General features: G+C 41.4%; 4 protein-coding genes and 1 long non-coding RNA gene across 5 annotated transcripts; 2 read left to right on the forward strand and 3 right to left on the reverse strand.

Annotated features, from left to right (window-relative positions):
* Positions 1-2,277: 2,277 nt before the first annotated feature.
* Positions 2,278-5,552, reverse strand: LOC102717067 (enoyl-CoA delta isomerase 2, peroxisomal-like). Its single transcript, XM_006654624.3, has 2 exons — positions 4,558-5,552; positions 2,278-2,823 (listed from the first exon to the last, which is right to left on the reverse strand). The coding sequence occupies exon 1, from the start codon at positions 5,292-5,294 to the stop codon at positions 4,569-4,571; it is 726 nt and encodes a 241-aa protein (XP_006654687.2). The 5' UTR covers positions 5,295-5,552; the 3' UTR covers positions 2,278-2,823; positions 4,558-4,568.
* A 1,503-nt stretch (positions 5,553-7,055) lies between these two features.
* Positions 7,056-10,454, reverse strand: LOC102717343 (ER lumen protein-retaining receptor A). The gene is made up of 6 exons (XM_006654625.3): positions 10,219-10,454; positions 9,875-10,140; positions 8,970-9,085; positions 7,783-7,856; positions 7,634-7,697; positions 7,056-7,559 (listed from the first exon to the last, which is right to left on the reverse strand). Exons 1-6 carry the CDS (start codon positions 10,307-10,309, stop codon positions 7,523-7,525), a joined length of 648 nt encoding a protein of 215 aa, XP_006654688.1. The 5' UTR covers positions 10,310-10,454; the 3' UTR covers positions 7,056-7,522.
* A 369-nt stretch (positions 10,455-10,823) lies between these two features.
* Positions 10,824-14,514, forward strand: LOC102717618 (ubiquitin domain-containing protein 1-like). Its single transcript, XM_006654626.2, has 4 exons — positions 10,824-11,057; positions 12,752-12,874; positions 13,909-14,028; positions 14,135-14,514. The coding sequence occupies exons 1-4, from the start codon at positions 11,024-11,026 to the stop codon at positions 14,197-14,199; spliced, it is 342 nt and encodes a 113-aa protein (XP_006654689.1). The 5' UTR covers positions 10,824-11,023; the 3' UTR covers positions 14,200-14,514.
* Positions 14,515-19,969: 5,455 nt separating this feature from the next.
* Positions 19,970-25,700, forward strand: LOC102706946 (protein STICHEL-like 4). The gene is made up of 6 exons (XM_015837183.2): positions 19,970-21,809; positions 22,223-22,442; positions 22,790-23,284; positions 24,124-24,778; positions 25,277-25,337; positions 25,590-25,700. The coding sequence occupies exons 1-6, from the start codon at positions 20,073-20,075 to the stop codon at positions 25,680-25,682; spliced, it is 3,261 nt and encodes a 1,086-aa protein (XP_015692669.2). The 5' UTR covers positions 19,970-20,072; the 3' UTR covers positions 25,683-25,700.
* Positions 25,701-25,716: 16 nt separating this feature from the next.
* On the reverse strand, positions 25,717-26,339 carry LOC121054524. Its single transcript, XR_005811904.1, has 2 exons — positions 26,064-26,339; positions 25,717-25,989 (listed from the first exon to the last, which is right to left on the reverse strand). It is a non-coding gene; the product is annotated as an uncharacterized LOC121054524 (long non-coding RNA).
* Between the last annotated feature and the right edge of the window lie 1,320 nt (positions 26,340-27,659).

Raw genomic sequence — 27,659 nt, forward strand, 5'->3', positions numbered from 1 at the left:
ATATATATGTGATATGTTATGGTGAAATTTGAATTATATTTGATACATTTTGCACAAATTTGAATTATATTTATTGTCATTCAAATTTGTGCAAGACGTTTCAAATATATTTTAAAGAGTGAAGTGCACCAGAGGTCCCTAAACTTGTGTATATGTCATCTAGGTCCCTGAGCTCTCAAAATGTATTTTTGGGTCCCCGGACTTGTCTAGGGTGTCATATAGGTCTAAACGGGCTCCGACCCGTTCCATCCGCTGATATGGCATGCCACGGTGACGCCTACGTGTTGGTGAGGACATGTAGGTCCCACATATCAGTATCTCTCTCCTTATTCTTTTCTCTCCCTTCTCGATTCCCCCACTCCTTTGTTGTGCTATCTCGTTCCCTTCTTACATGTGCGCTCGCCGAGCGGGAGACGGCTGGCGCGTGACAGCGCAGGCGGCGGCTAGGCGATGTTAGCGCCACATAGGCGTCACCGTGGCATGCCACGTCAGCGGATGGAGCGGGTTGGAGCCCGTTTGGACCTATATGACACCCCAGACAAGTTCAGAGACCCAAAAATATATTTTGAGAGTTCAGAGGCCTAGATGACACATGCATATAAGTTTAGGGACCGCTGGTGCACTCACTCTATTTTAAATAATTCAAATTTCTCCGTAATGTATCAAATACATTTCAAACATTTTAATTTTTACACATATTTACAAATGAACACATTCTACCTCAAGTAACATAATAATATAGTGTTAAATCAAAAGGTGCATGTGTTTTTTTCTATGTTAACATTGTCAGAAAAGGTTAACGGGATATGGTCAGACGGCTGGCTTGTTTTTCAATGAAGGTCAAATGCTCAAACTGAAAAAAAGATAACGTCAGGCTTCAAAACAGGGTCGATAGGACAATTGTCACTTTTTTGTATGGACTCAATATAAGCCGTTTTTTTTTAATATGAGCAAAACCAAAAAAATAAAAATTTATCTAAACACCCACGCATGGTAATTTTATTCGTAAGCAGGACGATGCAATTCTATAGCGTCCGTTTAGTATTATTGGACGTTGTATGTCTAGAGCGTCCAGCCTTTGTCCGCGTGCATAGCCCACGGGCTCAGGGCTCCTGAAAACATCCCTCTGTTCGTCACTCCATCTGCAAACAGTAAGCACATGAGCGCAAGGAATACCAGTGAGGTTAGGCTTCTAGCACTCACACGTCGAAAAAGCATTGCTGCGCACAACTAGCTTATACTTGAAATCCCTTCGAACATATGCAATATGATCTCCTTGTTGCAATGCAACTCATTCACGGTCAACCTTCACCTCATATTCTCCTCTTTCATCACCATATGATACAACTGCAGGCCTGCAATCTTTCCAGGAAAAAAGAACAATATAATATTGATATCTCTGCTAAGTATAGAACAGATATGCTAATCGATCAACTGGTGTTGATGTCTAACCAATTCCAAACAACGAGGAGGAAATACCTTGAAAACAATCTTGCAATCTCTACTTCAAATATGATCATCTGATGAAAGATTAGGGCATGGGTTCTCTGGTAATAGAAGATTAGGGATAGAAGAAAGACGGCAACATGTTTCGAGAGATTTGTAATGATTTCTCTCTGTTGTGCTCAGGTGGCCGCCGGCAAAAGACAACATCCATATCAAACAACTCGACGCTACGTGACCAAAGCGTCCTGTTTAAGGACAGATTTAGATTACTACCGTGTTTAGATAAAAATATACATTTCTTGTTCTGCTTAAATAAAAAGAATCGGCAATATAAGATTTTGAGAGTAAAGTATTGACATCTCTTGGAAATGTAGAGGTGCATCATGTGTCCTAATAGTAGGTGTTAAGACACTTAGGCTATGTTATTTCTTCACATTATTCTTGGTGTTTTTGGTTTATACGCATGTGTTTCTGAATGGCTAAGAAGTGTATTTTTCATAAAAAAATTATATAAATGTTTATCATCTAATTTTTCTAAAATAGATTTTTAATTTTGTGGTAGTTAATTTTATCATTCATACCATTCATAAAAATAAGATATTTTTTATCTTTTATCTTCAGCCAGAAAAGAAAATTGTCTTGCACGTGAAGCAGAGGATATGAATCTAAAATTATATCTGAAATATTTGCGATAAATAAGACGTGACATGTAAATGCTACGTGTATGTTAATATGCTCTTTCCCTACAATCTTTGTACGAATGCGATTGCGAACGACGTGGGAATAACTAATAGGTAACGTGAGGGCACAAAGAACGTGGGAGAGACCATTGAAATTATACATGAAGAACGAGAGATACGCATTCTCGTGTGTAATGGAAAGAAAAACATAATGGTTGGTTCAGGTCAGGGTCCCCATCCAGCCTGCGAAGAGCTCACTAGTTCAGTTGACTCTTTTCTGTCCCCATCACAAAACAGCCTCAAGAATGCCGGCCATCCGCAACGGCAGAAGCCGCCCAAGGCACCATTGCCTTGCACGGTACCTCCACAGATTTTCTGATATGCTGGAATGTGGCAGTTGGCCAGGTGCCATCGATCGTCATCTGGACAATGACGTTAATTAAACCTTCTCTAACCCCCAAAATTCCAGGAAGAACAGAACATATGGTAATTTCACAGTGAACAATTTTCAAGTAAGTGTTGGTGTGAGGAACTAGAATATATTTCTCAGTTGCAGATACAGCAGCAAATACAATGCTTTCCAGAAATTATATACTGGTATTATTGAGTCCTTCATGCATAGCATCCATGGCTACTTGGTTAGCCAATGTACACATAGGATGTGAGAAGTGTTCAATGGCCCATTTCCACATAACCCCTGAAAAAAAAGGATGGAGAAAAAGGATCATGAGTTCATAATGTTAGGTAAATCTACATGTGCATCTTGCAAATGAAGATGATGAACGATTCTGAAAAGGGTAATGTGGTTTATATAAGAAAAGAGGACAGAGGCAATACTATTTAAGTTCACCTATTTTGAGATACAAACAAAGATCAATTCTTTATCAAATTCCTCTAAAATACATCAGCCTTTTTCTTAAGTTTTGGTCAGTGGTCACACAATACTGTCATACTGTAGTGAGATCAAAGAAACTAAGGGGATGGATATTTTCAGTTTTGCAAAGGATTCTTTGTAACAGATTGCTAACCACTCTTCATACTTATCCAGGCCTGCTAGCTATAGCTTCCGTTTTTCAATAAACCAAGTTATATTAACCAGTTTACAAAGGTACAAAGTTTTTCGTCGACTCAACATATGAAACGATGGAACAGTAAACAAGAATGAATTTCAAACATACATGTGCTAAATTATGATTCAACTCAACAAATGTTTTATGCACTGTAGTTCCATGCAAGCAGTAAGTCAGTTACAGACAAGCGATGGAATATAATTGCAAAGGTTATGAATTTATCCAGTAGAAACTAACAGTTTTGGTCATTTGGTGCAACTTCCTATGTCACAAACCACAGAACAAGATTAATATTGAGCCAATAGATTGGCTCTTTTTTTTCAGAACAAAGGAGTCAAGCCTTCCCCTTTCCATTATGAGAAAAGCGCCAGTAGCTACAAAAGTTCTGAGAAACCAAATAACAATGAGGAGAGTTCAGAACATGATGTCATCCCATCATTGATGAGCCCTGCCTCAAAGCACAAAGTAACATCTAGACTAAGACTCATCTAGCATTAGCAGAACGTAACAATTGATTGGCTCACAATTATATCAAACTTACTAGACTATCTGATGGATATACATTCATTACAAGTACATAAAGGTAGAAATGAGTTGACACCACGATAGATAGATGGGGAAGAAGCGGGGAAATGCTACTACCTCCGGTCATTTATATATGACGTTTCAGACATGCAAATTAGCTATATTTTGACTATAACGCTTTGTCCTAACGACAAACATTAATGATCGGAGGGAGTACTTTTTTACCAGAAACAATGGCCCAACACAACCTAGAAAGAAGCTTCTAGAAGTTCTTATCTTCACATGTTGGATCCATTTTCTGTGCATGTCGATTTTCTTAAATCGAATTAGATTAATAATTGAGAAAAACTAAACTTGAGTACAGACCCATATCTAATTAAAGTCAATATCTTAAGCATTACACCTAAAGCCCACTTTTAAGTAGTATATCACTTTCATCTATCCCATAATAGGTGTCTTTCTGGTATGCAAATTTGTGTAATAAAGAGTGCATTTGTAAAGTACAGGTCCCATCAATTACCCCATATTTAGATCTTTATCTATTTTACCCCTATCTAACTCTCATACCATACAATCTCCATTAAAGAGGGCATTTAAGTTATTTCTTCTTGTCTCTATGGTGCCATAAATACTTTTATATTGGGATGGAGTGAGTCTATATTATAGACTCCAGATCACGTAATGATTTCAATATAGTCAAGACATTGAAGTGAATGCTTTGTACATAACGAAACAAGCAGGAATCAAACTGAAATATTTTCATCTACGAACAGTAATTTCAGCAAGCAATTCACATACAGCTGACTTGGGATGGAAAGTTGTGAACTCTGACGTACCTTTCAGATCTTCAGAGCCTAGAAGCGAAGTGCTTCCTCTTCTCCTCATCGCTCTCCTCCCCAATTCCGACGGACCTGCAAGCGTCAGGGAACATGGAGATTCTAATGGACGAGTAGACGCTCCCGTTCCACTTCCTCGCCGCCAACTGCTCGGCGAGCTTGATGGCCTCAGCCGCCGTTTCAGCCGCGGTGGGGCAAACAACGTCGACGATGCCCATCTCCTTGGCCTCCGCGGCCTTGAGCTTCCTGCCGCGGAGGGTGACGTCCCGGAGCGCGTGAGCGGCGGTGATCTTGGCGCGGAGGACGGCGACGAAGTAGGGCGGGAGTGGGAGGCCGATATCGACCTCGCTCATGTAGAGCACGCCGCGGTCGGCGCGCATGAGGCGGTAGTCGTGGCAGAGCGCGAGGAGGAATCCCGCGGCGGAGGCGTGGCCCGTGACGGCGGCGACGGTGGGCATGGGGAGCGCGAGGAGGTCGGCGGCGAGGGGGCGGAGGGCAACGACGAGCTCCCCGACCCGCGCGGGGGGCAGCCCGCCCGGCCCGATGTCGAGGCCGTTGGAGAAGAAGCGGCCGTCGGCCACGGTCACGAGCGCCGCGCCCGGCTCAGCCGCCGCCGCCGCCGCGACGGACACGACGGCGGAGCGGATGGAGCCGATGAGGGAGTGGCCGAGGCGGTGCTCGCCGTCTCCCGTGAGCGTAAGCACGAACACGCGGCCGCGCTGCTCCAGCGTGCACATCGTGGCGGCGGCGGCGGGGGTTTGCAGAGCCGGCGAAACTCGCCCGGCCGGAGATGATTATCAACGACCGATTTTTGCTTGCCTGGAGACTTGGGAGATCTCGGCGGCTGTCAACGCAACCAGATTTGACTCACGAATCACGATTTCACGAACTGCCCCCCAACCGCAGCGGAGAGATTGGGTTTGTTGACGATTGCAATCGCGAAGCTTCTGTATTTTGCGCCGAGGACGTGATATGATAATGGTGCTCACGACCAACTATGGTGGTCATCTTTTAGTTGTTACTGGAAAAGCGAAACGGGAAATTATAAGTAAAAAATAATTTATAAATATTTTTTATAAATATGTTTTTATCTAGAAAATAAGTCATAATAACAAACTTTAAATCAACTTAAAATATAAAGTTAAAAATTTTAATTTTAATTTATAAAACAGAAGGGAAAAATTAACCCTTTGTTTTTTGGCTGCGTGGTGGAAAGGAAACCACCAAAGCGTTGTCCTGACTTCTGACTTCTGAGCAGGTGTGAATACGCAATTTATGTAGTTTATGCAGGCTATGGTGTAGAGATGCTTCCAGCCCGTTCAGTTCCAACGATCTTTTCGTCTATGCTCGAACTTGTAAACTAAAAATTTGAATTTAAAACTTACTTATATTTAAAGTTTTTCAGCGTAATTTATTGAACATATATATAAAATTTTTACACATAAATTATTTTTTAATCATTAGTTAAGCCGTTTCGCTTACCCTTATAGCAAGAAAAAGATCACGCTACAAGAGTTTTATATAGTTATATCGGATGATAAAAAAAAATAAAGATAGAGATGTTTTCTTAGGGTTATTTTCTTATAGGCCAAATGACATGTTTACAAATAAAAAATACTCTATAAATAGTTTTTTTATACATGTGTTCATATGATCTAAAGACGAGGTCTAAACAAACTACGATAAAAAAATCTAAAAAACTCTAAGTATAGAATTAAACTTTTAAATTTTAACTTATAAACATAAGTAAAGAGACGAGGGTACTAATGATGTTTGTTGTAATATGATCCTTTACGAGGACTGGTCTTCAACAGGAAAAAATACTGATCACTTCGCCGGTCTCTGTCATTTACTGTCCGAGGTTGTGTTGTTCTAAGGCGATACCAAAGGTAGTGGGTGGCGTTATTTTCTGTCAAGGCGATGCAAAGAGAGTGGGTAGGCAAGCCTTGGAATGTTCGGAAAACTGATGGCAGGATAAAATACTGCAAAAGGGGTTGGTCCAAGGTCAGCATGAAGATAATAATGTAGTTAGTTCTTATATATTGATGCTAATCTGAACGACATGAGGTCGTAAAGATTAACGCAATCGCGATAGAGACTGGCTGAATTACCAGCACCCAGTTCACGGCTTCACGCTATCAGATGACAAGGGCACCTTTGCAACAAAGAAATTTTAGACAAAATTTATAGCATATGAATCCGTTGAAATTTTTTTCTTATATGCTTATTTGGATCAAAGAAATAAATTCTAGAATTCCTTTGGAATGACCTGAAACTTAGACATATGTTTTAAGAATTTTGGGGAAAATAACTACTATGAGCCCAAACCTATTGAAAAATTTCCTGGTCCAATTTTTCTACAAAGTAACTAAACAACATAATTGAGCAATTACTATGATTTGGTATTCTATAGGATTAAGTTGTTATGAAATCGTAAATCTTGTGTTTATTCTATTCCTGTGGTTTTCGAATCCTGTATTACAAAGGAGCCATAATTATACAGTTTAACCATCACATGTTACGACTTCCACGATTGATAAGCAACATTGAAGATACATGCAGAACAGTCAAGTGTCTGCCTTTCGGGTATGTCGAAGAGCAGCAAAAGCACATGGTTCAGAGTGCACTGGTTTTTACATAAGCTGACAAGACCACTGGAAATCACTCTGTTTGTTTACATCAAGTGTAATAGAGCTGCAAACAACAAACCAAATGAATTGGGTGCGATTTTCCATTTCAGTATGAGGTCCAAAAAGGAACTAGTCTACTTCTGTGCAGTAGCAACTGTTAGCTTCTGAAACGTAGCCTTTGCCAAGGGAAATCATCACACGAACATCATCAATTTTCATAGTCACAAGGGTACAAATTGCAACTGCCCACTTCATTACCAAGTATGTGCCAATTATCAACTCATCTCGATAACTTCTCATGTAATGTGCTACTTTTCTGGCGTGACCAAGAATTATCAAGCAGGCAGTTCAAGCTTCACATTGTTCTTCCAACTGCAATGATTGACATAGAATTGTCAGTAGCCAAAGAGTCTGTAAATGATGTTTGAAAACAGTATGCAGTTTACCTTAAGAAATAATAGTAGAAGAAATCTGCATAAAGAGCTGTTTGGACCAAACCAGCAATCCAAGCTGGAAGAAATAGATCATCAGAAATCCTTTTCTATATACAGAATATAGGATATGAAACAAAAGCATATAAAGGTCAGAGACTTACGAATCCATCTGCTGGTGTGGCCCTCCGTGAAGTAACGGTAAATCCAGTTTAGGATGTAAAATGCACGGTAGGCACTGCAAAACAAGTATAGTATGATTTGAAGGAGGCAAACTGGGAACATAGCAGTATGTCAATCTTTCAATATTTAGATTAACACCATGCCCTGATACGAATCTGGTCATAATGTATATTCCAAAATGTACCACATCTTTTCACTTTTGCTTATGCTTACAAATCAAAATTTGAATTTTCAACCTTAAATTCGGAGTAGATTTTGAGATTTTTTTCATCACAGTTTATTTTTCAGCCTTGGCTTTTAGATCGCTAAGAATATATATATAAAAGTTTTATTCACAAATTATTTTTCATTTGCAAATACACCATTTGCCCTTTTCTTTTAAAAAGCCAAACAATCACCCCCTAAGCTTAATAAACCCTAAAATACTCAAGTCTTAAAGAAAGTGAGTTAAGCCTAGAACTAGCCCAGAAAACAGGAAGATCGATGAAAGAGAACTATGGGCCCCTTTGAATCAAAGGAATAAAAAAACAGAGGAATAGGAAAACATAGGATTCTGACAGGAATGTATCTGTAAAACAGAGGATTGCAAAATACAGGAAAAACGTAGGAATGACCATTTGATTGGACCACAAGAAAAACACAGGAATTTAAGAGGGGCTTAGAGTCATGGGAAGAAGAAACATGAGGTAGGACCTCATGTTTATTTTCCTCCAAAATCTCTATAGGATTGCCCAATCCATAGGAATTTTAAAGGAAAGTGTAGGATGTAATCCTTTGTTTCAAAAGCTCTCATAGGAATTTTTTCCATAGGATTAAAATCCTCTAAATTTCCTATGCTATCCCTACAATCAAAGGGGGCCTAAGAATTGATGGGGTGCATTGGATGTGCCGAAGTTTATGATCAGAAGGATAAATGATAGAATGAATAAGTCACATATCTACAAAGAAAAAGAATAAATTACAGGCGTTCAATATTCTCCAACCCAAGTAGGACAAAAACAAAAGCTAATTATATAACACATGCATCTAGTTTACGTCTCCAACATAAACTTGGAGACTACAACAGAAGTCGTTGAAGCATGAAAAGCAAACAAGATTCATTCTCTTGTAATGCAGGAATCAGGTATAAATATGTTATGCTAAAAAGCTTCTGCAGTAAAACGCGTACCCGAGGAATAAGACATATTGTCCAGTCAAGTTATCCACATTTCTGCTTCTCTGCAGCAAAACTAACTGAGGGAGAATTGCCACTGCCTCCAAATAAATCGAAAATGCCCAGCAGATCTGCATAGTCACATTATCTTATAACAAAATCTGTGTATCATACTAGCAGATGTAAGTGCAATATGACCATGTTTTACTAATTTGCTATTATGCATCATTCTGAGTTTCTCATTAATTAGTTCCAGTAGAAACAAGAGGAAGAAGTATGCACTTTAGGGGGCAAAAGTGGTCACATTAAAGAATATAATAGGCACCATACAAATAAAAATAGATAAAAAAAAGGATTTAGCCAAAAGGAAGAAATACTAAATGGTGCAGAGTGGTGTATACTGAGCAAATAGTATATAGGTTTCTAAAATATGAAATTAATAGGATAAATACAAATATTGGTCACCAAATCTTTTGTTACATTCTATGGAGATGCTACCTTCAGATATTGATTCGAGCCTCCATAACAGAGTCTTCGAGAAACAGTCATCAGACAGTATTGCCTTATAGCCCTTATTCAAGTAGATTTTTATTAACAGAGTATCCTCATTTATTCACCAAACAAAAATATGATTGGACCTATAGTCTTATTTCAGTCTGAGATTGCTAGTATGGCTCCAGTAGACATACTGAGATAAATCTGTTAAGGTTACATTGCACATAGCTAGCAGCCTTGCCCACAGATTTTAATTATGGTTCCAGGCAACGAAATGTAGCATGGGAAAACTTATTAAGCAGATATATCATGTTTCTTAATGCATATAGGTTCATCAGAATTAATCGCTGCGTCTGCATCTCCTTGCAGCATCAATTGGACAATGCAGTGAACAAATAAATGCAGGTCAGATCACATTACATCACCTCGCGGAAGGTGAACCGCTCGTTGAAGATCAACGCGAGGACGAAGGAAGCGGCGACTAGCACCACGTGGCGGAAGGTGTCCTGATCCCTGTCGTACGTGCGCCGCACCTGCGGGTGGCGCCGCATGCACCACACGATCGCCGCCGAGCTGGTGATGAACACCACCTTCATCACCGAGTTGTAGAGCGAGATGTAGTCCGTGAATAGGTCCATGTACCTCGCCACGAACACCACCATGTACAGCTCCTGCGTCTTCCTCGACACACCTGCGCCAACACACAGATCCGTGAGCGGAGACGCCCCTAATCCCAACCGCCCGAAACCCTACCCACTGAACCGCTCACCTGAGCATGACTTCGTGGCGTAGATCTTGAGCAGGAGGACGAGGACCGAGAAGAGGTGGGTCATGTCCCCGAGGAACCGAAAGGCGTTCATGGCGACTGCGGCGGCGGCAGCGACGGCGGCGGCGCAGTGGTTAGGATTTCGGGGTTTAAAGCTCCAGATGCGGGGGAAAAATGGCGGAGAAGAGGTGGGCAGGACGCCGCGACGGGAAGGGACGGGAAGGGAAGGGAAGGAGGGGAGGCGCTGTGCACCGAACGTGGATTGGCCCGCGACATCGGGGCCCCACACGCCAGTGTCCTTCGGTCCAGTGAACCGGGCCCACGAAGACCGGGACGCACGGGGGGTGAGGCACGAACCCCGTGCGCCGTGGACCGCATGGGCCAAGGGCGGGGCCCACTCGCCAGCGACCTCTGTGGCGCGCGTTCGCGTTCGTGGAACAGGTCCAGCCAGCAGGTGACGTGGCCGGGACACCTCACCCGCGAAAGGTGACGTCACCCCAGCCGCCACTGACACGTCGGTCCCACCTACTCATGGGCCCACGTGTCAGCGTAACACTACCGATGCGAACCCCACCTTCGCAGCAGTAGCTGCAGGCTCGTATGCCGCTGAATTCGCTTGCCGATGATGATGCTTGCCGTCTCCTGCTCGGACTCGCCCATCCTCTTTTATTAAAATCCACCGCCCCTCTTCCGCTCGTCGTCTCCCACCACCCTCCCTCCCCCCGCCGCGAGATCCGGCTCCGCGCTTCCGGAAGCTTCTGGAAAGGGCGCCCTCGGTGCCCCCATGAGCGTCTGATCGATCGTCGCCATGGGCTGCGCTGGATCCACTCCCAAAGTTGACGGTACTACTACTACTGCTTTGATGCTTCGATTCCTTTGTTTCTTCTCGTCTCGTCCGCCCCCGCCCTTGAGTGCTGAGATCCGAGATGGATGGATGGATTGTTTCCCCGGAACCGCGGTTGGCTAGTAGGAGTTGGTTCGTTTGTTGGTCGAATTGTACCTGGGGACTGTGAATTTCGATGGTTTGAGCTATCGATTTGAGCGTCTTGCGAGTGTCCAGTCGTGAATTGTTGACTCGGATGAAATTGAGTATCGTGTGGTGGGTGTGGGTTGCTTGTTACTGTGATGGAGTGTATCGGATTTGCTGGTATGTTGCATAATTGTACGATGCTCTCATGGAATTAATATGTCTAAATGTGGGGGACGGTATCTGTTACCAGTACAGTGAGCAGTGCAAATTCCTACGTCATGGAGGTCGCATTTGGTTAGTGATAAGATAACGCTACCTGTATTCTGAATGCCAGGGGGATTGCTATGGCTATATCATTTTCATAAAAGAGAAAAGCCGTTTTGTTTGTATGTTGCAAAAGTAGCATCAGTCTATGATGAGAGAAATGAAATGACAGAGTATTCTCGAAGTATAATAAACAAAAGTTTGTTCAGATTAAGCACTTTGCCTTCACCAATCGTTGAATTCTTGCCTTCCTTATCTGAAAGAGTTATAACAACTTATAGTTATAGATGCTTTATTAGGTGGAACATTTCATAAATGAGTTTTTTTACTATCCTTGAAAAAATACCTCGATGTACCAAACTTTTCAATATAAAAATTTAGTAACTTGAGATACAATGTAACTTAAGGTACCGGAATTTTGGACTAAAATTTTTTGTACCTCAAGGTACTTCTCAAGGATGCTCGTCAATCATTTCATCCCCTACAATATCAAGATGTCCATAAGCTTTGGCTTTGTCTGCTGACATAAAACATCCCTTTCCATGTCTTCAGATACAACCCAAGAAGGCTTGCCTGTTCTTAGTGCATAAACCCTTGTGATCATTTCACGAACTTTGTGTAATTCTTCCACTTCTAGTAAAAATTCTGGTGTTCTTGCCCGATAATAAGCGCTAGCAGGTTGGTGAAGCATAATCCTCGCGTGGGGGAATGCTATACGCTTGGTCGGTTCTCCTCCGAGCAGAATGAAGGACGCCATGGATGCAGCTATTCCGAGGCATATTGTATATATATCTGGTGTCACCGTTTGCATCGTATCAAAAAGCCCTTCAGACATACACATTCAACTGTGAAACAGTGCAAAGACTTGTTTTTATTGTTTCCTGTACTGGTTAAAGGGATCAGCCTGTTACTCTAGAGATATTTGTCAGTTTGCTGAAGCACCTTCAATTTCGAGCATTTGTTATACTACTTTGGACAGTTGTATTGCCTATTTGCCTGTACCTCTGCTTTAAATACAGGCCAAGTTAACAAAGATGGATATACTTTTCTGTTCATAAAATTATGATGCGTACATCTAAACACAGTAGATAATTTTAGGCTTATAGAGTATTTGTGTGGTAACAAGAAATCATTATTGCATCTCACACTTGTCAACAGTTCCTGGAACTAGATTCCTGCTTGTTAGCACATTCCACACATTTATATCCTAGGAAGGTTTTCTTAGATCTCTTTGACATGATAGCTCGTTTGCAGCTTTGTGTTAACTGAATAACTAATGTCTAGCTGTCTTCTTTGATACAGAGCATGGTAAGAAACTCAAAAAACCAAAACCTTGGAAGCACACTCAGGCAATAACACCAGCACAACTCTCACAAATGCGTGAAGAATTCTGGGACACAGCTCCACACTATGGAGGCCAGAAAGGTATTATCAGATTTTTCGAAGTCAATTAGGAAAACATTTTTCCATCTATAAAATTTCTCTATCATGTATGTACTGTTAATCTGTTGGTATTGCTTCAATTTTGCTACATATATGTACGTGTTAATAGCATAGTACGTTCCCCCCCTCCCCCTGCATTCCTTAATGCTTTGAGGATCACCGTGTTTAATTTGACTGCCCTGGTAAGAATAATCTCAGGTCTCAGGACCAATAAGTTAGTACTCCCTTTGTCCCAGAATATAAGTATAAGTTTTTCGCAGGGATTGTTAGTACTCCCTTTGTCCCAGAATATAAGTATAAGTTTTTCGCAGGGATTGTTAGTACTCCCTTTGTCCCAGAATATAAGTATAAGTTTTTCGCAGGGATTAAGGATAGAGGTCAAATTAGTTGGGGAATGATTGTGATCAGTTTGGATGAAAAAGTAGGTGGATAAATTTAATAAGAGATGGGAGTAGGCGGAAAAGTAGCTAAATTTTGGTATGGTGGGAGAAGTTAACAGTCTGAAAGGCTCATCTTTTTGCTTTTGCTTATGTTTATAAGTCAAATTTTGAATTTTCAACTCTTAAATTTGGAATTGATTTTGAGGTTTTTTATCGTAGTTTATTTTTCAGCCTTTGCTTTCAAATCATCGAGAACACGTATATAAAAATTTTATTCATAAATTATGTTTCACTTGTAAATATGTTGTTTCACTTTTTCTATCAAAAAGCGAAACGATCACCACCTGAGTTTATGGATTAGCAGCACATGAAATTCATGTTACGTCGAAGGAAAAACAATTGAATGTCAGTATATTGTTAGATCAGATTTCAGAGCACAGTTTCCAAGGTCCATCTTTATCTACACCCTGTTGAATTTGAATTTAAGAAAGTTTGTACAAGTCATTCATATTGGCATTATGTTTTATTTTTAACTGTAGCATGGATTAAACTTTTAGTACAGTTGCATAGTTTTAACAGTATTATCCAATAAATATCACCTTAGTTAATAACTGTTAGCTTACCGTATTTCTACAGAGATTTGGGATGCACTTAGGGCTGCTGCTGAAGCTGAATTATCTCTTGCACAAACCATAGTGGAGAGTGCTGGAATCATTGTTTCAAATTCTGACATGACGCTTTGTTATGACGAGAGAGGTGGGAAGGCCTTCATTGGAGATTCTCGTTGTTTCTTCGCCAGCTATACATTTTTGATCCGCTATATCGCCCAAGACTGATAATAATCCTTAAAACTCTGCTGCAGGTGCCAAGTACGAACTGCCTAAGTACGTTTTGAGTGAGCCAACAAATTTGATCCGTGATGGTTGAGTGAAGATTTATATTACAACGTCAACAGTAAACAGATCCGTGTAAATGGTGTAAATCGTTCATTGATCGCTGACTCAATGATGTATTTCTCAGAACATAAATGAAGTTACTTGTGGTTCTGCAGTTACTCTTAGATAAGTTGTAAATTGTAACGCAGCACTATCTCTGAACTTGCTTTCACTGAAGGACCGACATAGCAGCTGTACACGGGTACAACTTCATTGCATAATCGATACTGCAGTATTTGCAGTGTTGCACCGTAGTGAAGCGGTACCTCATATGTGGTTGCAATGGAAACTATAACTAGTCCAGCTGTACAAATGACTCGTATGAGTTAAAGGGTTGCTTGTGTTGTTCTGTAAAGAACACGTCTGAACAACGTCAAGAAAAAAAAAAAGAATACGTCTGAACACAATGCTATGCAGTTGGTCAAGCTGCAGAGTGCAGACAGATCAGCCAAAACGACAGAGAGAGACACCCAGGATGAACAAAGTACCTGCCATGCATTTTTAGCATTATCTAAAAAAAAGGCACCATTTTTTTCAACATGTGCTATTCCAGAGCCAATACTCATCTTTTCGTTTTTGCATATGCTTATAAGTCTAAATTAAATTTTCAACTTTAAATTTAGAGTTAATTTTAGATTTTTTTTATCTATTTTATATTTCAGTCTTTACTTATAAATCGCTAAGAACACATATAAAAATTTTATTCATAGATTATTTTTCAATAGTCGTCTGGACAATCATCGCAGAGGTTTAGAAGCAACGAAACACAGCAAGGGTAATCAGGGTTTCTCAAAAATACAGCAGCAGGAAGTTGGGGAGATAGGATAAAGAGAGACGGAAATGCCATTCCAATTCAGACAACGCGCAAGGGACCATCTTTATTCTTGATTTTCTCTCTAGAATCGCTGCTAGCATGCTGTTGTCGGATCCCCGGATCTGATCGATCAGACGCCAATCTGGCACGACGTATCCAACGTGCCAGCATCAAGAATGCATGCATGGACCTCACAAACTGTGATGGATTACAGGATTGGATGCCTGGACGCATCAGCCTTCATGGAATAATGATGCTTCAGTGATTGGTCTGGATCATCCTGTTCTTTAGCAGGTTAGAAGCAATGATTCATGATGCATCAGAGGGACCCAGGAGAAGCTGATTTAGGCTGATGGCTGATGAAGTAAAGGCTGGGCCATTCTGTTTCAATAATCTACTCCTACAGTTCCTAGCAAACTTGATCTCAATTCTCGAATTGAGGGCCTAAGTATATATAAGGGCATGAGCAATGTATACAGATCATGGTGGCAACCTTTGCAATACTATGTTTATAGATAGAGTAGAAAACATAGTAGGTCTTAAATAAGAAAAGAATGTAAGAGCATTTATTTTTACGGGTAGTCATATGACTAAGGACTATTTTAACCGTTAATACTATAACGATCACCCCCACCTTGTGTAAATACAGCCTATATGGGATTATCTATTGTATAATGACTATTTTTTGGTACATTGTGGATGTCCTAAAGCGTGATTTGTTCTCGTCCTTACATATTGCCTTGTTGTTTTTATATTTTTGAATTTTGATTTTCGAGTAGCTATAAGAAATTTAGATTGTTTAATTATCCAAATTTTGTGGCTTTCTCAAATGGGGCCATACTCCTCAGTTAACACCAAGTCGACCTTGCGATTGCAAACCAACCTTATCTGTTGACGGTTCAATTTTATGCACAGATTCCAAGCTATACTTTGTCTATGGCCTCATAGGGGTGGGCAGGATTCCGGCTACTTGCTGCCGAGATGTGTCATGTGTGTGAAGAAGCCCACATGTACAACGAGAGTATTGTAGAGCACCAGGGCGTGATTTGTCAATTTCTCATCAGAGTCTATCAGTGTAGAAATCACCCGTGCTGATACAATGATATACTCCATCTTTTTTATTTAACGCTATTAATTTAGACTTATGTTTAACTATTTATCTTATTTAAAAATTTTGTACAGACATATAAGACTATTGTTATATTTAAAGTATTTTTAGTAATTAATCAAATTATAATAAATAATTAATGATTATATATTTTTTAAAATAAGATGAATGGTTAAAATAAAGACTAAAAAGTCATCGACACCGTATTAATAAATTGAATGAGTAGTAACAATAGTACATGTACGATCTGTGTGTCAGTGTGTTGGCCGTGCAAGGTAGACCGAAGAAAATCCAATGAAATTTCTAGGCGTAAGACCGAAGATAATAAAGTACTAACTCCATTCTGAAATAAGATCATTTTTTATTTTTATATATCATGCTTCAACTCTTTGTTTTATTTAATTTTTTTTGTAATTAATATTTTTGTTATTACTTGATGATAAAGCATGAAAAATACTTTATGCGTGACTAATTTTTTTAAAGTTTTTTATAAAATTTTTAAATAAGATAAATGATCAAACTTTAGAGATAGAAATCGAAAAATAAAGTTTAGTACGAGACGGACTAACAGTAGTACATGTATGATCTGCTTACTGTAATTGCCAGACACCTTGTAGTCCTAACAGTAGTACATGTATGATCTGTAGTAATTGCCAGGCACCTTGTACATGTATGGCTAGCTAGGCAGCTGGGGTGGAGTAGCGCTCACGCCTCCTCCGTTCCGTGCAGTGAAGCCATGGACTGGTTAACTGAGGATCAAGTGGAGCCGCACGCTTCTTTCAGCGTTCACGTTGTCTCGCGGCGAAGTGAAGCTACTGCTCTCTCTCTGCACCAGGGAGTGCCAGCGTGAGTGTACAGTGCACTCCTCCCATCGATCTGCTCGTTTTCGTTTCGTTCCGAGCTGCGGTTGGAACGGACGAGAACAGCATGATTTCCCTCGGTTTCGGCTCCCTTTGGAGGCATTCCCTCGGTTTCGGCGCCCTTTGGGGGTACGAGCCCTCTCGTCTTTCCCTCAAAATGTCCCAGTTTGATCGTGAGCTGAAATTCAAATTTTTGCTGGATTGTTGCTATGATGAGTAACTGAGCACCGTACCAAATAGAAACCCTCAGAGCCGGTTCAGGTGCAGAGCAACAGAGGTGTTGCGAGTGTGGAATTTTTGAATTTTTTTATTAATAATTTACAAATTTAATTTTGCATTTTAAAAAAATCACAAAAGTACCCTCCTGCCGCCCTCTGGGAGGGCGGAAAGATAACGTGGCAAACGGTATTTAATTGTTCAATCACATATAGTACCTTGGCTGAGTGGTCATCGTCTCTCTCCTATCCGTATTGTTATATGCTTCCTTCGAAATCTGGTCTCCTAGTGCGGGGTCATAAGGTAGTAATTGTGATTGAACAATTTTATATATTATACATATATGTATCAAACCACGTTTAAACTAAAAAAAATTTGGGCGGCAAAGCAAATTTTACATTGGCTAAACGTAAAAATTTGCCGTGCTGCCATTTCTGGCCGTCACTCGCGCTCGAGTGGTCGTTTGGAATGTCACTTTTACGCCCTTCTAGAGGGCGGCAGGAGGTTAGTTTTATGATTTTTTAAAATACAAAATTAAATTTATAAATTATTTAATAAATAAAATTAAAATTTTTAAAAATTCTGAGTGTGCGACTGCAAGTCTACGGTCGTGTGGGTGCCCCCATGTAGGAGCCCATCGTTGCTTGAGTTTGCATGCTCTTACGCGTGTGACACTTGTGTGCTGGTGTATTTAAAGTATAATTTTAATTTTATAGTAATTAATTTTATCATTTTTACCTATTAGATGTCACGTGAATCATATAATATCAATCTTCTATCTTAACTAGACAAAAAAAACATAATCATACGTGAGCTATTAAAACTCTCACGCCATATCTTTTTTCTTCTACTTATGCTTATAAACTAAAATTTAAATTTTCATCCTTATATTTGGAGTTGATTGGAGTGTTTTCAACAAAGTTTATTTCAACATCGACATATATAAAAATACACTATTAATAAATAATTCTTCGTTTATATATATATAAACGTTAAAAAATCACGTCTCCCAGGCTACTATAGTTCCGTACTACGCCATAGCCGTTCCCCCACCACACGGTCACGCCAGCATGTGTACTGTACATCGCACCCCCTCGCCGCTATCGCTGTTCCGGTTCATTTCGACGATATATAAAATTATAAATAGACAAACAAACAAATTAGCACATGGAGGCCCACACGCAGAGCACCGCTGTATTTCGGGCCCACCAGGGGCGCTACAGTGTATCGCTGTAGTAGTAAAGTACTCCTCCTATCAGACTACCAGTATAGTGCCGTCACACTGGCCTACTGGCTCGATTCGACGACCGTGTCCTTGGCAACGATAATTTCTCATGATTTGGCGGCTAACACTACGATTAATGGGTTAATATTGCTACTGTGGGCCCACTGGTACGTTACCCTCTGGTTAACTTGTTCGGTACAGTAATTACCGACGCTGTCTGTCGGCCATGGTACTACCACATGTTCACATGCACGCATGCTCGTGGTACCGGGTGGCAAAGCATAGACCAAAGTACTATGCGCGTGGTAAGTCAACAAAGGAAAAGAACTATGAATAAAAAAATAATGAATTGGTACGCTTTACCCTAACAATTAAAATATTATTCACTTTTTTGAACCTAATGCATCTATCCCATACCTTATAAATCTTAATGTATTTATATTTTACTTTATTAAGTTGTAATATAATAATTACTCAAAATTATTTTTATGAGATAAACCAGAGAAACTAAAAATAAAAGTTAATTTTGAACACACACTGAGAGAGTATCTAACTAAAGTGTAGCACGAGAGACGAGACAACGTGCAATCAGCACATTTCGGTTTCTTCTCCCCTTTCGAGCAGCAATGCAGGGAAAATTTTTAGGTTTATTATTATTATGAAAACTAGCATACTACCTATACGTATCGACTGGATTTTATTAAAGCATCATCAATATCTTATTAAAATAAAGTTAACAAATATAGTTTGATATTTATATCTCAGTTATTTTGTATTTTAAAAATAGAAAAAAGTTGGTGACGGATAGGTGACAGTCTAATAGATTCACCACCGTCCACTACTACCACCACTGCTCTTTTTTATAAAAAAGCAGAGATAAAGAAAATCAAATATATTTTTATAAATAAACAATAATTTATAAATAAAACTAGCGATCTAAAAGCCAAAACAGGAAAAAAAAACTTTGATGAAAAAAAAATCTCAAAATCAACTTTAAATCTAAAATTAAAAACTTAAATTTTAGATTATAACCTAAACTTAAAACCAAAAGATAAGATGCCAGGCTAAAAGGAAAAGCATATACAATCAGCTGTATTAGGCCCAGAGATCATTTAAAATAGCAAAAGTTTTACCATTTTAAACCAATTTTTGATAAAATGGATCTAAATTTGTATTTAGCATTTGGCAGCCTAGAGTAGCAAATTTCACCAAAAAGTACGTAGGGACGTAAACCACCTCTCACATCTGCCAAAAAAGAAAATTTTTATATGCCTCTAAATAACAACTTATAAAAATATAATGTCAAAACTTTTTTCATTTGCTATTTGATATTTCAAATGCCTAGTCGATATGACCTTAGTGCAACTTTGGCGACCACTGAACTTACCAAGGGTGTCGTGTGTCACGGTCGCCGCAGTCCAGTAATCGCACGGACGTGAGGCCGCCGATGCATCCAACGGCCAAACGGCTCCAACCCTACGATTGCCACTCCCCCACGCCGCGGACGCGACGCGACGCGACGTCGGGAGGAGAGAGCACGGCCACTTCGGACTCCGGAGACGCCGCGCCCCGAGGCCACGCCCCGACCCACTTTGGTCACGTGGAGACGCGATGATCTAGCCGGGGAGCCAGGATCACCGCAATGGCAGCGCCGGCGCCGCCCGACCGTGGGGCGGCGGCGGGGATGGGGAGCGGCGAGCACCTGCGCGGGCACGCCCACCTGACCAACTGCATCCACCTGCGGCACCACCACGCGCACGGGCTCGGGGCAGGGAGCGCGTCGTCGGGCCGGAGGCGGAGCCCCACGGGGTCGTCCGCGTCCGCGTCCGCGTCGGCGTCGGCCGCGCTGATGCGGGACCTGCTCGCGCTGCAGCGCTCGAGGTCGCTGCGGGACCCGTCGACCCGGCGCTCAGTGGATTCGTCGTCGAAGGTCGCCGCCGAGCCCGAGGGGGGCGACGCCGACCCCCACGGCCGCTCCCGCCCCGGCGCGCTCAAGACGCTGCTCGACCAGCTCGCGGAGAACCCGCAGCCGAAGTCGTCTCGCCGCCCTCGCCGCCGGTTCAAGCGCGGCGCGGGTCGGCGCGGCGCTCCCGCGGCTGCCACCGGCGGGTCTCTAGATCCCACCGTGGACGCTGCCGCCGCCGCCGCCGTATCTGTGAACTCCAGCTCGCAGGAGGCCGTCTGTGGCAACAGGTACCTCTTCGGCGTCGGCGGAGGCGACGACGACGAGTGCGGGGAGGAGCTTCAGCGGCCGCAATTGTCCCAGGACTCGCGCAACGTGTGCGGCATCCCCTGGAACTGGTCACGCATCCACCACCGCGGCAAATCCTTCCTCATGGCCGGCCGGAGCTTTTCGTGCGGCCTCTCCGACCCCAAGTCGGCGTCGGCGGCGCGGAGGTCCATAGCCGCCACCTCCGCAGGCTCGTGCGGTCACATGGACGGCTCGCGTTCGCATCCGCATTTCCCGGTCACCGCGAGGCTGACCTCGACCAGTTCGGACTCTGACTCACTGCCTCTGCTCGTCGACGGCGTGCGCAATGGCATTGGTGGCATTTCCAGGAGCTTCTCGGGGGAGCTCGGGATATTCTCGAATCAGACCAGCGAGCTGGATTCTGATCTCGCATCGGAGGCACGGTCGGGGCAGAAGTCGCGGGGCTCGCAGCGTGGCCGGCACCGGAGCCTCACGCAGAAGTATTTGCCCATGACTTTCAAGGACGTGGTTGGGCAGAGCTTGGTGGTGCAGGCTCTCTCCAATGCCATTCTGAAGAAGAAGATTGGGTTGGTGTATGTGTTCTACGGGCCACACGGCACAGGCAAGACATCGTGCGCTCGGGTGTTTGCAAAGGCTCTGAATTGCCATTCTCCTGAGCACCCGAGGCCCTGTGATTCATGTGCGTCATGTATCGCACACAATCTGGGCAAGAGTAGGAACTTAGTGGAGATTGGGCCTGTTGGTAACATTGACCTTGACAGCATTGTGGATATCCTTGATAATGTGATGCTTTCACCCGCACCAACGCAGCACAGGGTGTTTATAGTAGATGATTGCAATACATTGCCACCTGATACGTGGAGTGTCATATCAAAGGTCATCGAACGTTCTCCTCGGCGTGTGGTTTTTATACTTATCAGTCCCAATCTCGATCTCCCACATATAATTGTGTCAAGGTGCCAAAAGTTCTTCTTTCCCAAACTGAAGGAGTGTGATATTGTCAACACTTTACAGTGGATTTCCACCAGTGAAGGCCTAGATGTTGATAGAGATGCCCTGAAACTTATTGCTTCTCGGTCAGATGGGTCACTGAGGGATGCGGAGATGACTTTGGATCAACTGAGCTTGCTTGGGCAGAGAATCTCTATGTCGCTTGTTCAAGAACTTGTAAGTTAGTATCTGACAATAGTTATAAAAATTGCTTCTGTCTTCTAACTTCAGAGATAATTAATGGTAAAACATTCTTTATTCAGGCTATTGTAATTCTACAATTCTGAAACATGTTACTACTATAGATTTAATCATTGATACTCCAGTATTGCTTGACATACTTAAGTTTATCCTTGAATGTGTTCAAAATTTTGGCATATGGGCCTTGAGGCGTTAAACATTACTGTGGGAAGGTCGCAGTTTTTTACTAAAGAAACTTCAATTTTTCTCTCTCTAAACATTGTATGCATTCTAAAATTATATAAATTCTAATAGTAGCTATAAAATAACTTCTTGTTATATTACTGTATGAAATACTTCATTTGAAAATTTACCTGACAATGGCAACTGGATATGTTTTCTTTGGACAGGTCGGCTTGGTTTCTGATGATAAATTGGTTAATTTGCTTGATTTGGCACTGTCTGCTGACACTGTGAACACCGTGAAAACTTTAAGAGATATTACTGAAACAGGTGTTGAGCCTTTGGCTCTGATGTCCCAGCTTGCCACAATAATCACTGACATCCTTGCTGGCACCTATGCATTCACACAGGAAAGGACTCGAAGGAAATTCTTCAAACATCCGACCTGTAAGCAGCATCACTCCCTCTTTATAGCTCTCTTCTAATTAATTTATAGGTGGGGTGGATGTGTGTGTCTGTGGTGGGGGTGGGGGTGGGGGGGGTGATGCATCCATGGGTCATGTATTGTAAAAATCAAGCTCCAGCATTTTTTTTCACCAATGTATTGTTATTTATAGACCTGCTTATACTAGTACTTATTCTCTTTATGTCTTTCGTTTATAAAATGAATACATCGTTGACTGTAGTGTTTGGGCTAGTATGTGGATACCTGACCTCCCCTTTTTTAGTATCGATCATGATACCATAAACATTCTTCTTCCACACAATGTAACATCTTAATATATGGATTACAGTATCAAAAGATGACATGGAAAAACTGCGTCAGGCCTTGAAAACACTCTCTGAAGCTGAAAAACAGTTGAGGGTCTCTAATGATAAGATGACGTGGCTTACAGCGACTCTGCTTCAACTTGCTCCTGATAAACAATATGTACTTCCGAGTTCATCCACAAGTGCAAGCTTTAACCAGGGTCTGCTTACCTGCCCTGAGGGAGACATAGCAAGGGGTGCTGCTATAGATCATAGTAACATTTTACCAAGAAATGCTAATCTGGGGGATGGTTCTGGCAACAACGAGGCACGCACCCGCAGTGGAAAGGAACGTGGTGAGCATACACCAGGCAGCCATGCACTGTTGAAGGGTGCTACCAGAGTGAATGAAGCATCTAGATACAGCAAAAGCGACAATGAGATGATTTGGCAGGCTGTACTAGAGCACGTTCAATCGGATTCGGTGAGAAAGATGCTTGCTAAAGAAGCACGGTTGATTTCTGTCAGCCTAGGCACAGGTAAGATTTCCTGTATTTGCTCATCTCTATTTATTACTAGTTATATAATGTATAAAATTTCTAATCCAAGGATTACCTATTATTGTTGGAAGCAATGAGATAGATAAATGGGCTGTTTCATTAAGTAATCAAACGATAAGATAGAATTGCTTGCTATATGTGCCTGTAAAGGTAGGTACCTGATACCTCTGCTCTATTACCTTCTAAACACCATGAATCATTGTATTCAAGTAATAAACATCAATCTTCGCTGTGGTACTGATGGATAACTCATGCTTAGGCCATGTAATGGCACATGTATTATAGTATAAGATACTCCTTTAAAAGAAGACAATGGTGGTGGCAGTGAATCTGCCACCCCACCACCTATCTTGTTTTCTTTACCAACTACTCTATGTCCTTTAGTGTTAGAAAAAATCTTTCTACATGTTATTAATATCTTATTTTATCTTTAGAATACAAGTTTACCTCTCTCAAAGAATCTATGAAACATTTGATGTACCGTTGCAAAGCATGGATACTTTGCTAGTAGTATAAGATACCTCTACCTCATACATCCCAAGGACAGTAAAAGATCTTATGTAAATAAAACATTATACCTCTCAGTCCATCCCAAGGACACTAAATTGTCATGGTAGACTTGATGAAAGCAAGTTTAAAATTTTGTTGATGTTATTCAGATTCACCTGCTAAACAAACATAAACAAGCATATCCCACTAGTGTCAGATTCCTGGAAAATAAATTAATAGTTTATGTTTTAAGAATACTGTGTTGGTGAAATAATAGCTAGACTGTTTCCAACATATCTTGCTTCTAATACTTTGTTTTTTTCATCCAGCACCAACTGTGCGACTGATGTTCAGCTCTCGTGTGAATAAATCCAAAGCTGAGAGGTCAAGGGAACAAATTTTACATGCATTTGAGTCTGTCCTTTCTTCTGCTATAACACTTGAAATCCGGTACGAACCAAAGGATGATGCAAGAGGAGGCCATGCTCCAGCTATTTCACCGTATCCTGATGACAGCGCCTCCAACGTGGCATTAAGGAGGTCTTTCACTAAACATAGTTCAGTTTCTTCCAGAGGTGAAAATTTAATTAGGAGGCTTCAAAAAGACAATGCTGTCCATGGTGTTAATTCGAATCAGATGCGATGGATGCAATCCGATCCTCATATATTGACCGAAGGTGAAATTATCGAAGTAGGACCTTCCCAAGTGGACTGGCATGGTGAATCAAATAACAGCGCCGTTGCCACAAAAGAAAGAAGAGATGAGGTTGAATGGGAACAAGCAGCTTTCATAACACAGGATCAAGAAAACATAGTTCTTCGAGGAGAAAATGTGAATAATGAGCATGGCCGACAAAACAGCATAGTAAGGGGGAAGGTATCTCTTGCTCATGTCATTAATAAGGCAGAAACTTGTTCACAGCAGGGAGGTTGGTCTAGACAAAAGGCCATATCGATTGCTGAGAAGCTAGAGCAAGAGAATTTGTAAGTAGTGCTATGCTAGTCCCTTATACCATAGTAGTATTTTTTTTCAGCAGATGCACTCTGGAGGTATCAGATCCCCAAATACTGCTAGAGCTGTGAGGCCTTTTTTCTCAAACACGCGCGCACACCGACACTTACAGTTTCTAAGTATTGCACTAAAATAAACACTTAATAAAAGTACTTGCTATTACATCCGTTTTACATTATAAGATATTTTGGCCATCTTTAGATTTATATGAATACTAATGAATTTAGACACACATATAAAGATATTTATTGATTCATGGATAAATCTAGATAGGACTAAAACATCTTATAATATGGAATCGAGGGAGTAGTCTTTGGTAAATGTTAGAGCTGTGCGGTCTAATTTTGACCTAGAAATATTCCATTTTAATAGAGCTATCAAATAGTAGGATCCATCCACACTATAGAAATGTTGACACGGTTGATTTTAAATAATCATGGATATGATTTTAATTATTAATCTATTTACAGGAGATTGGAGCCTAGGTCGAGTTTGCTTTGTTGGAAGGCTTCAAGCACTACTAGACGAAAGGTAATGGTAATAAACAAAAACAAGTGTCAAGTACTTCATAACACATTATCTAAAAAAATCACTTCATAACAGGATAGTCTTTAGCAATACTCCTTAGTTTAATACTAAAAGAACAGCTGCTGTATATTATACGGGATGTAACATTTGTTGCTAATCAATTGGTGAGGCAAATCCTGTTTTCTCGTAGTTCCTCTGTAATCACTGATCTTTTCTCACGCATGCTGACTGCCTGATAACCGTTTTTCACTGCAGCTTTCTGCACTGAAGATCAGGACACGAAAATCGCGGGCTCTATCAAGACTTGCATTGTGTGGAAGGTGTATTTCAACCAAGTCTCCCAGATAAAACATTGACGCAGAGACTCCCTAGATTTTACGTGTAGCTAACTTAGTATGCATAATTTATTCTCTGTAACTGCAGTGATCTGCGGTTAGTGTAGGTGATTCTGTATATCTTTTTTTGACATGCATGTAGAAGAAAGAAAAGAAATGCCACAAGTCTATTATTCTCCGAGAAATATTTGACTCCAGCAACGCTTGCTCGATTATTCTTCACTTTGAAGGCATGTCAATAAATCTATTTGCTCCATCTCTAGTTCTTCAGAGCAACTGTTAAAATGATTGCTTTGCTGTGAGAACCATTCTGAGTACACCTGCAGCAAGGCAGTCAATAAATTGTTATCATCTTCAGTGGCAAAGCGAGCTCACATGAAGTTTATGAACATACTTGCACTGCGGACTTGCATCAGGGGTTGAAAACTACATGTGCTGTGCTGGTGAATCGCAGGGCAATTCTCCTTTGGCACGCATGTCTAGTAGCTGTAGATTCAGCTGCATGGCATGACGAATGCGTGCCAAAGGAGAAACCGCCCTGTAATTCACAGCTCGCGCGCTGCTGATCACTGCCTGTGACTGAACCTGAACCTGAATTCTCTGAACCATGGAGCTCTCTTGGATATATTTTCTCTCTCTCGGAGAGCTGCGTATCTTTGTTTTTCCTTCTTTTTTTTACGCTCTCTTGGATGAACACAGCTGCTCCTTGACCTTCGCTTATATAGCTCACTATCGACCTTGTGATATGGATCCAAGATGGCATATGCTACGAGGCAGATCGAGGACTATTCCAGAGGATCAACCGAGCCATGAACCATCCTTTCTTTCATCTCTCTCGATCTCTCTTTCAGGTTTCCTTTGGAATAATGTGCTCCAGGAAATGGTCCTCCCTGTCGCTCATCTGCATGCCTATCTACTCCTGAAAAAGCAATCTAGCTGCCTTTTCTTGATCGATCTTCAATAATCAACACTTGGCTGAGCCACGAGCTCAAATGTTCTCATGGTTTGGGTCTCTGAGGTGATGGTACTGCTACAAGGGTACATTCCATTGGATCTCCTCTATTGGAGAGCATGCAGTTGCTGTCGTTTTTTTTTCTGATTGAAACGCCATGCATAAAGGTATAGGCCTCTTCTGCAGTGACCGGCTAGCTTTTGCTGTATTTGTTTCGGCTGCTTTTGATCAGGATCAGCGATGGTGAATTCATGGTGAAATTTGCTAAGTCATTTTAATAGGACGTCAATACATAACTTCGGATATGTAACCTGCAATTTTTCAACTGTAAACACGACTTGAGATTTTCAACTGTAAACACGAGTTGAGATTTCAGGTCTGATTGTCTGAAAGTGAAGCTTGGCACGCACCCTGAGCATCTTCGATATTTTCAATTAGCAGTGAGATCGAAAAACCTGCACTTCTGGATGCAGATCCGGCCAACTAGATTAAAGTTAAACTAAACGTGCATGCTATGAAAAAAAAACAGTTCTTGTTACTTGTTCTTGAACAGCTCGTGAGGATAATGCTTCAGCAAATCAACACTGCTGCATTTCTCCAACCTCCCAGCTGCTTTCTGCATGCAATGCATGCATGCAGCTAGCATATGCTCTTGGTGAGGTATATCCAGGGAGAGAAGCTGATCAAGAACATGGGTCAATGACGAACTATACCAACCGATCGACACCAACACAATGCAGATCGTCAGCGAGCAGTCAAACTGAAACAACAACTAGCTGCGTAAAAAGGTTAATCACAAAATTACCCGAGCCGTCAGTATATATCTTCAGAAGTTCAGAGATATTGTGCTACGAATAATGCCAATTCGATCTCCTCGGTGCATTGCGTGACTCTGCCGGCCTCTCTCCGGACGCTGCCTATAAATACGATCAGAATTCGAATCCTCGTAGAGGCAGGGCGAGCTACACTGACATGCATATATACGTGGATATATAGATAGGAGAGCGAAGTGTCTGACGATGAGGCCCATGCATCACT

Source organism: Oryza brachyantha, chromosome 5, assembly GCF_000231095.2.
Source record: "Oryza brachyantha chromosome 5, ObraRS2, whole genome shotgun sequence".
In the NCBI taxonomy this organism is placed as follows: domain Eukaryota; kingdom Viridiplantae; phylum Streptophyta; class Magnoliopsida; order Poales; family Poaceae; genus Oryza; species Oryza brachyantha.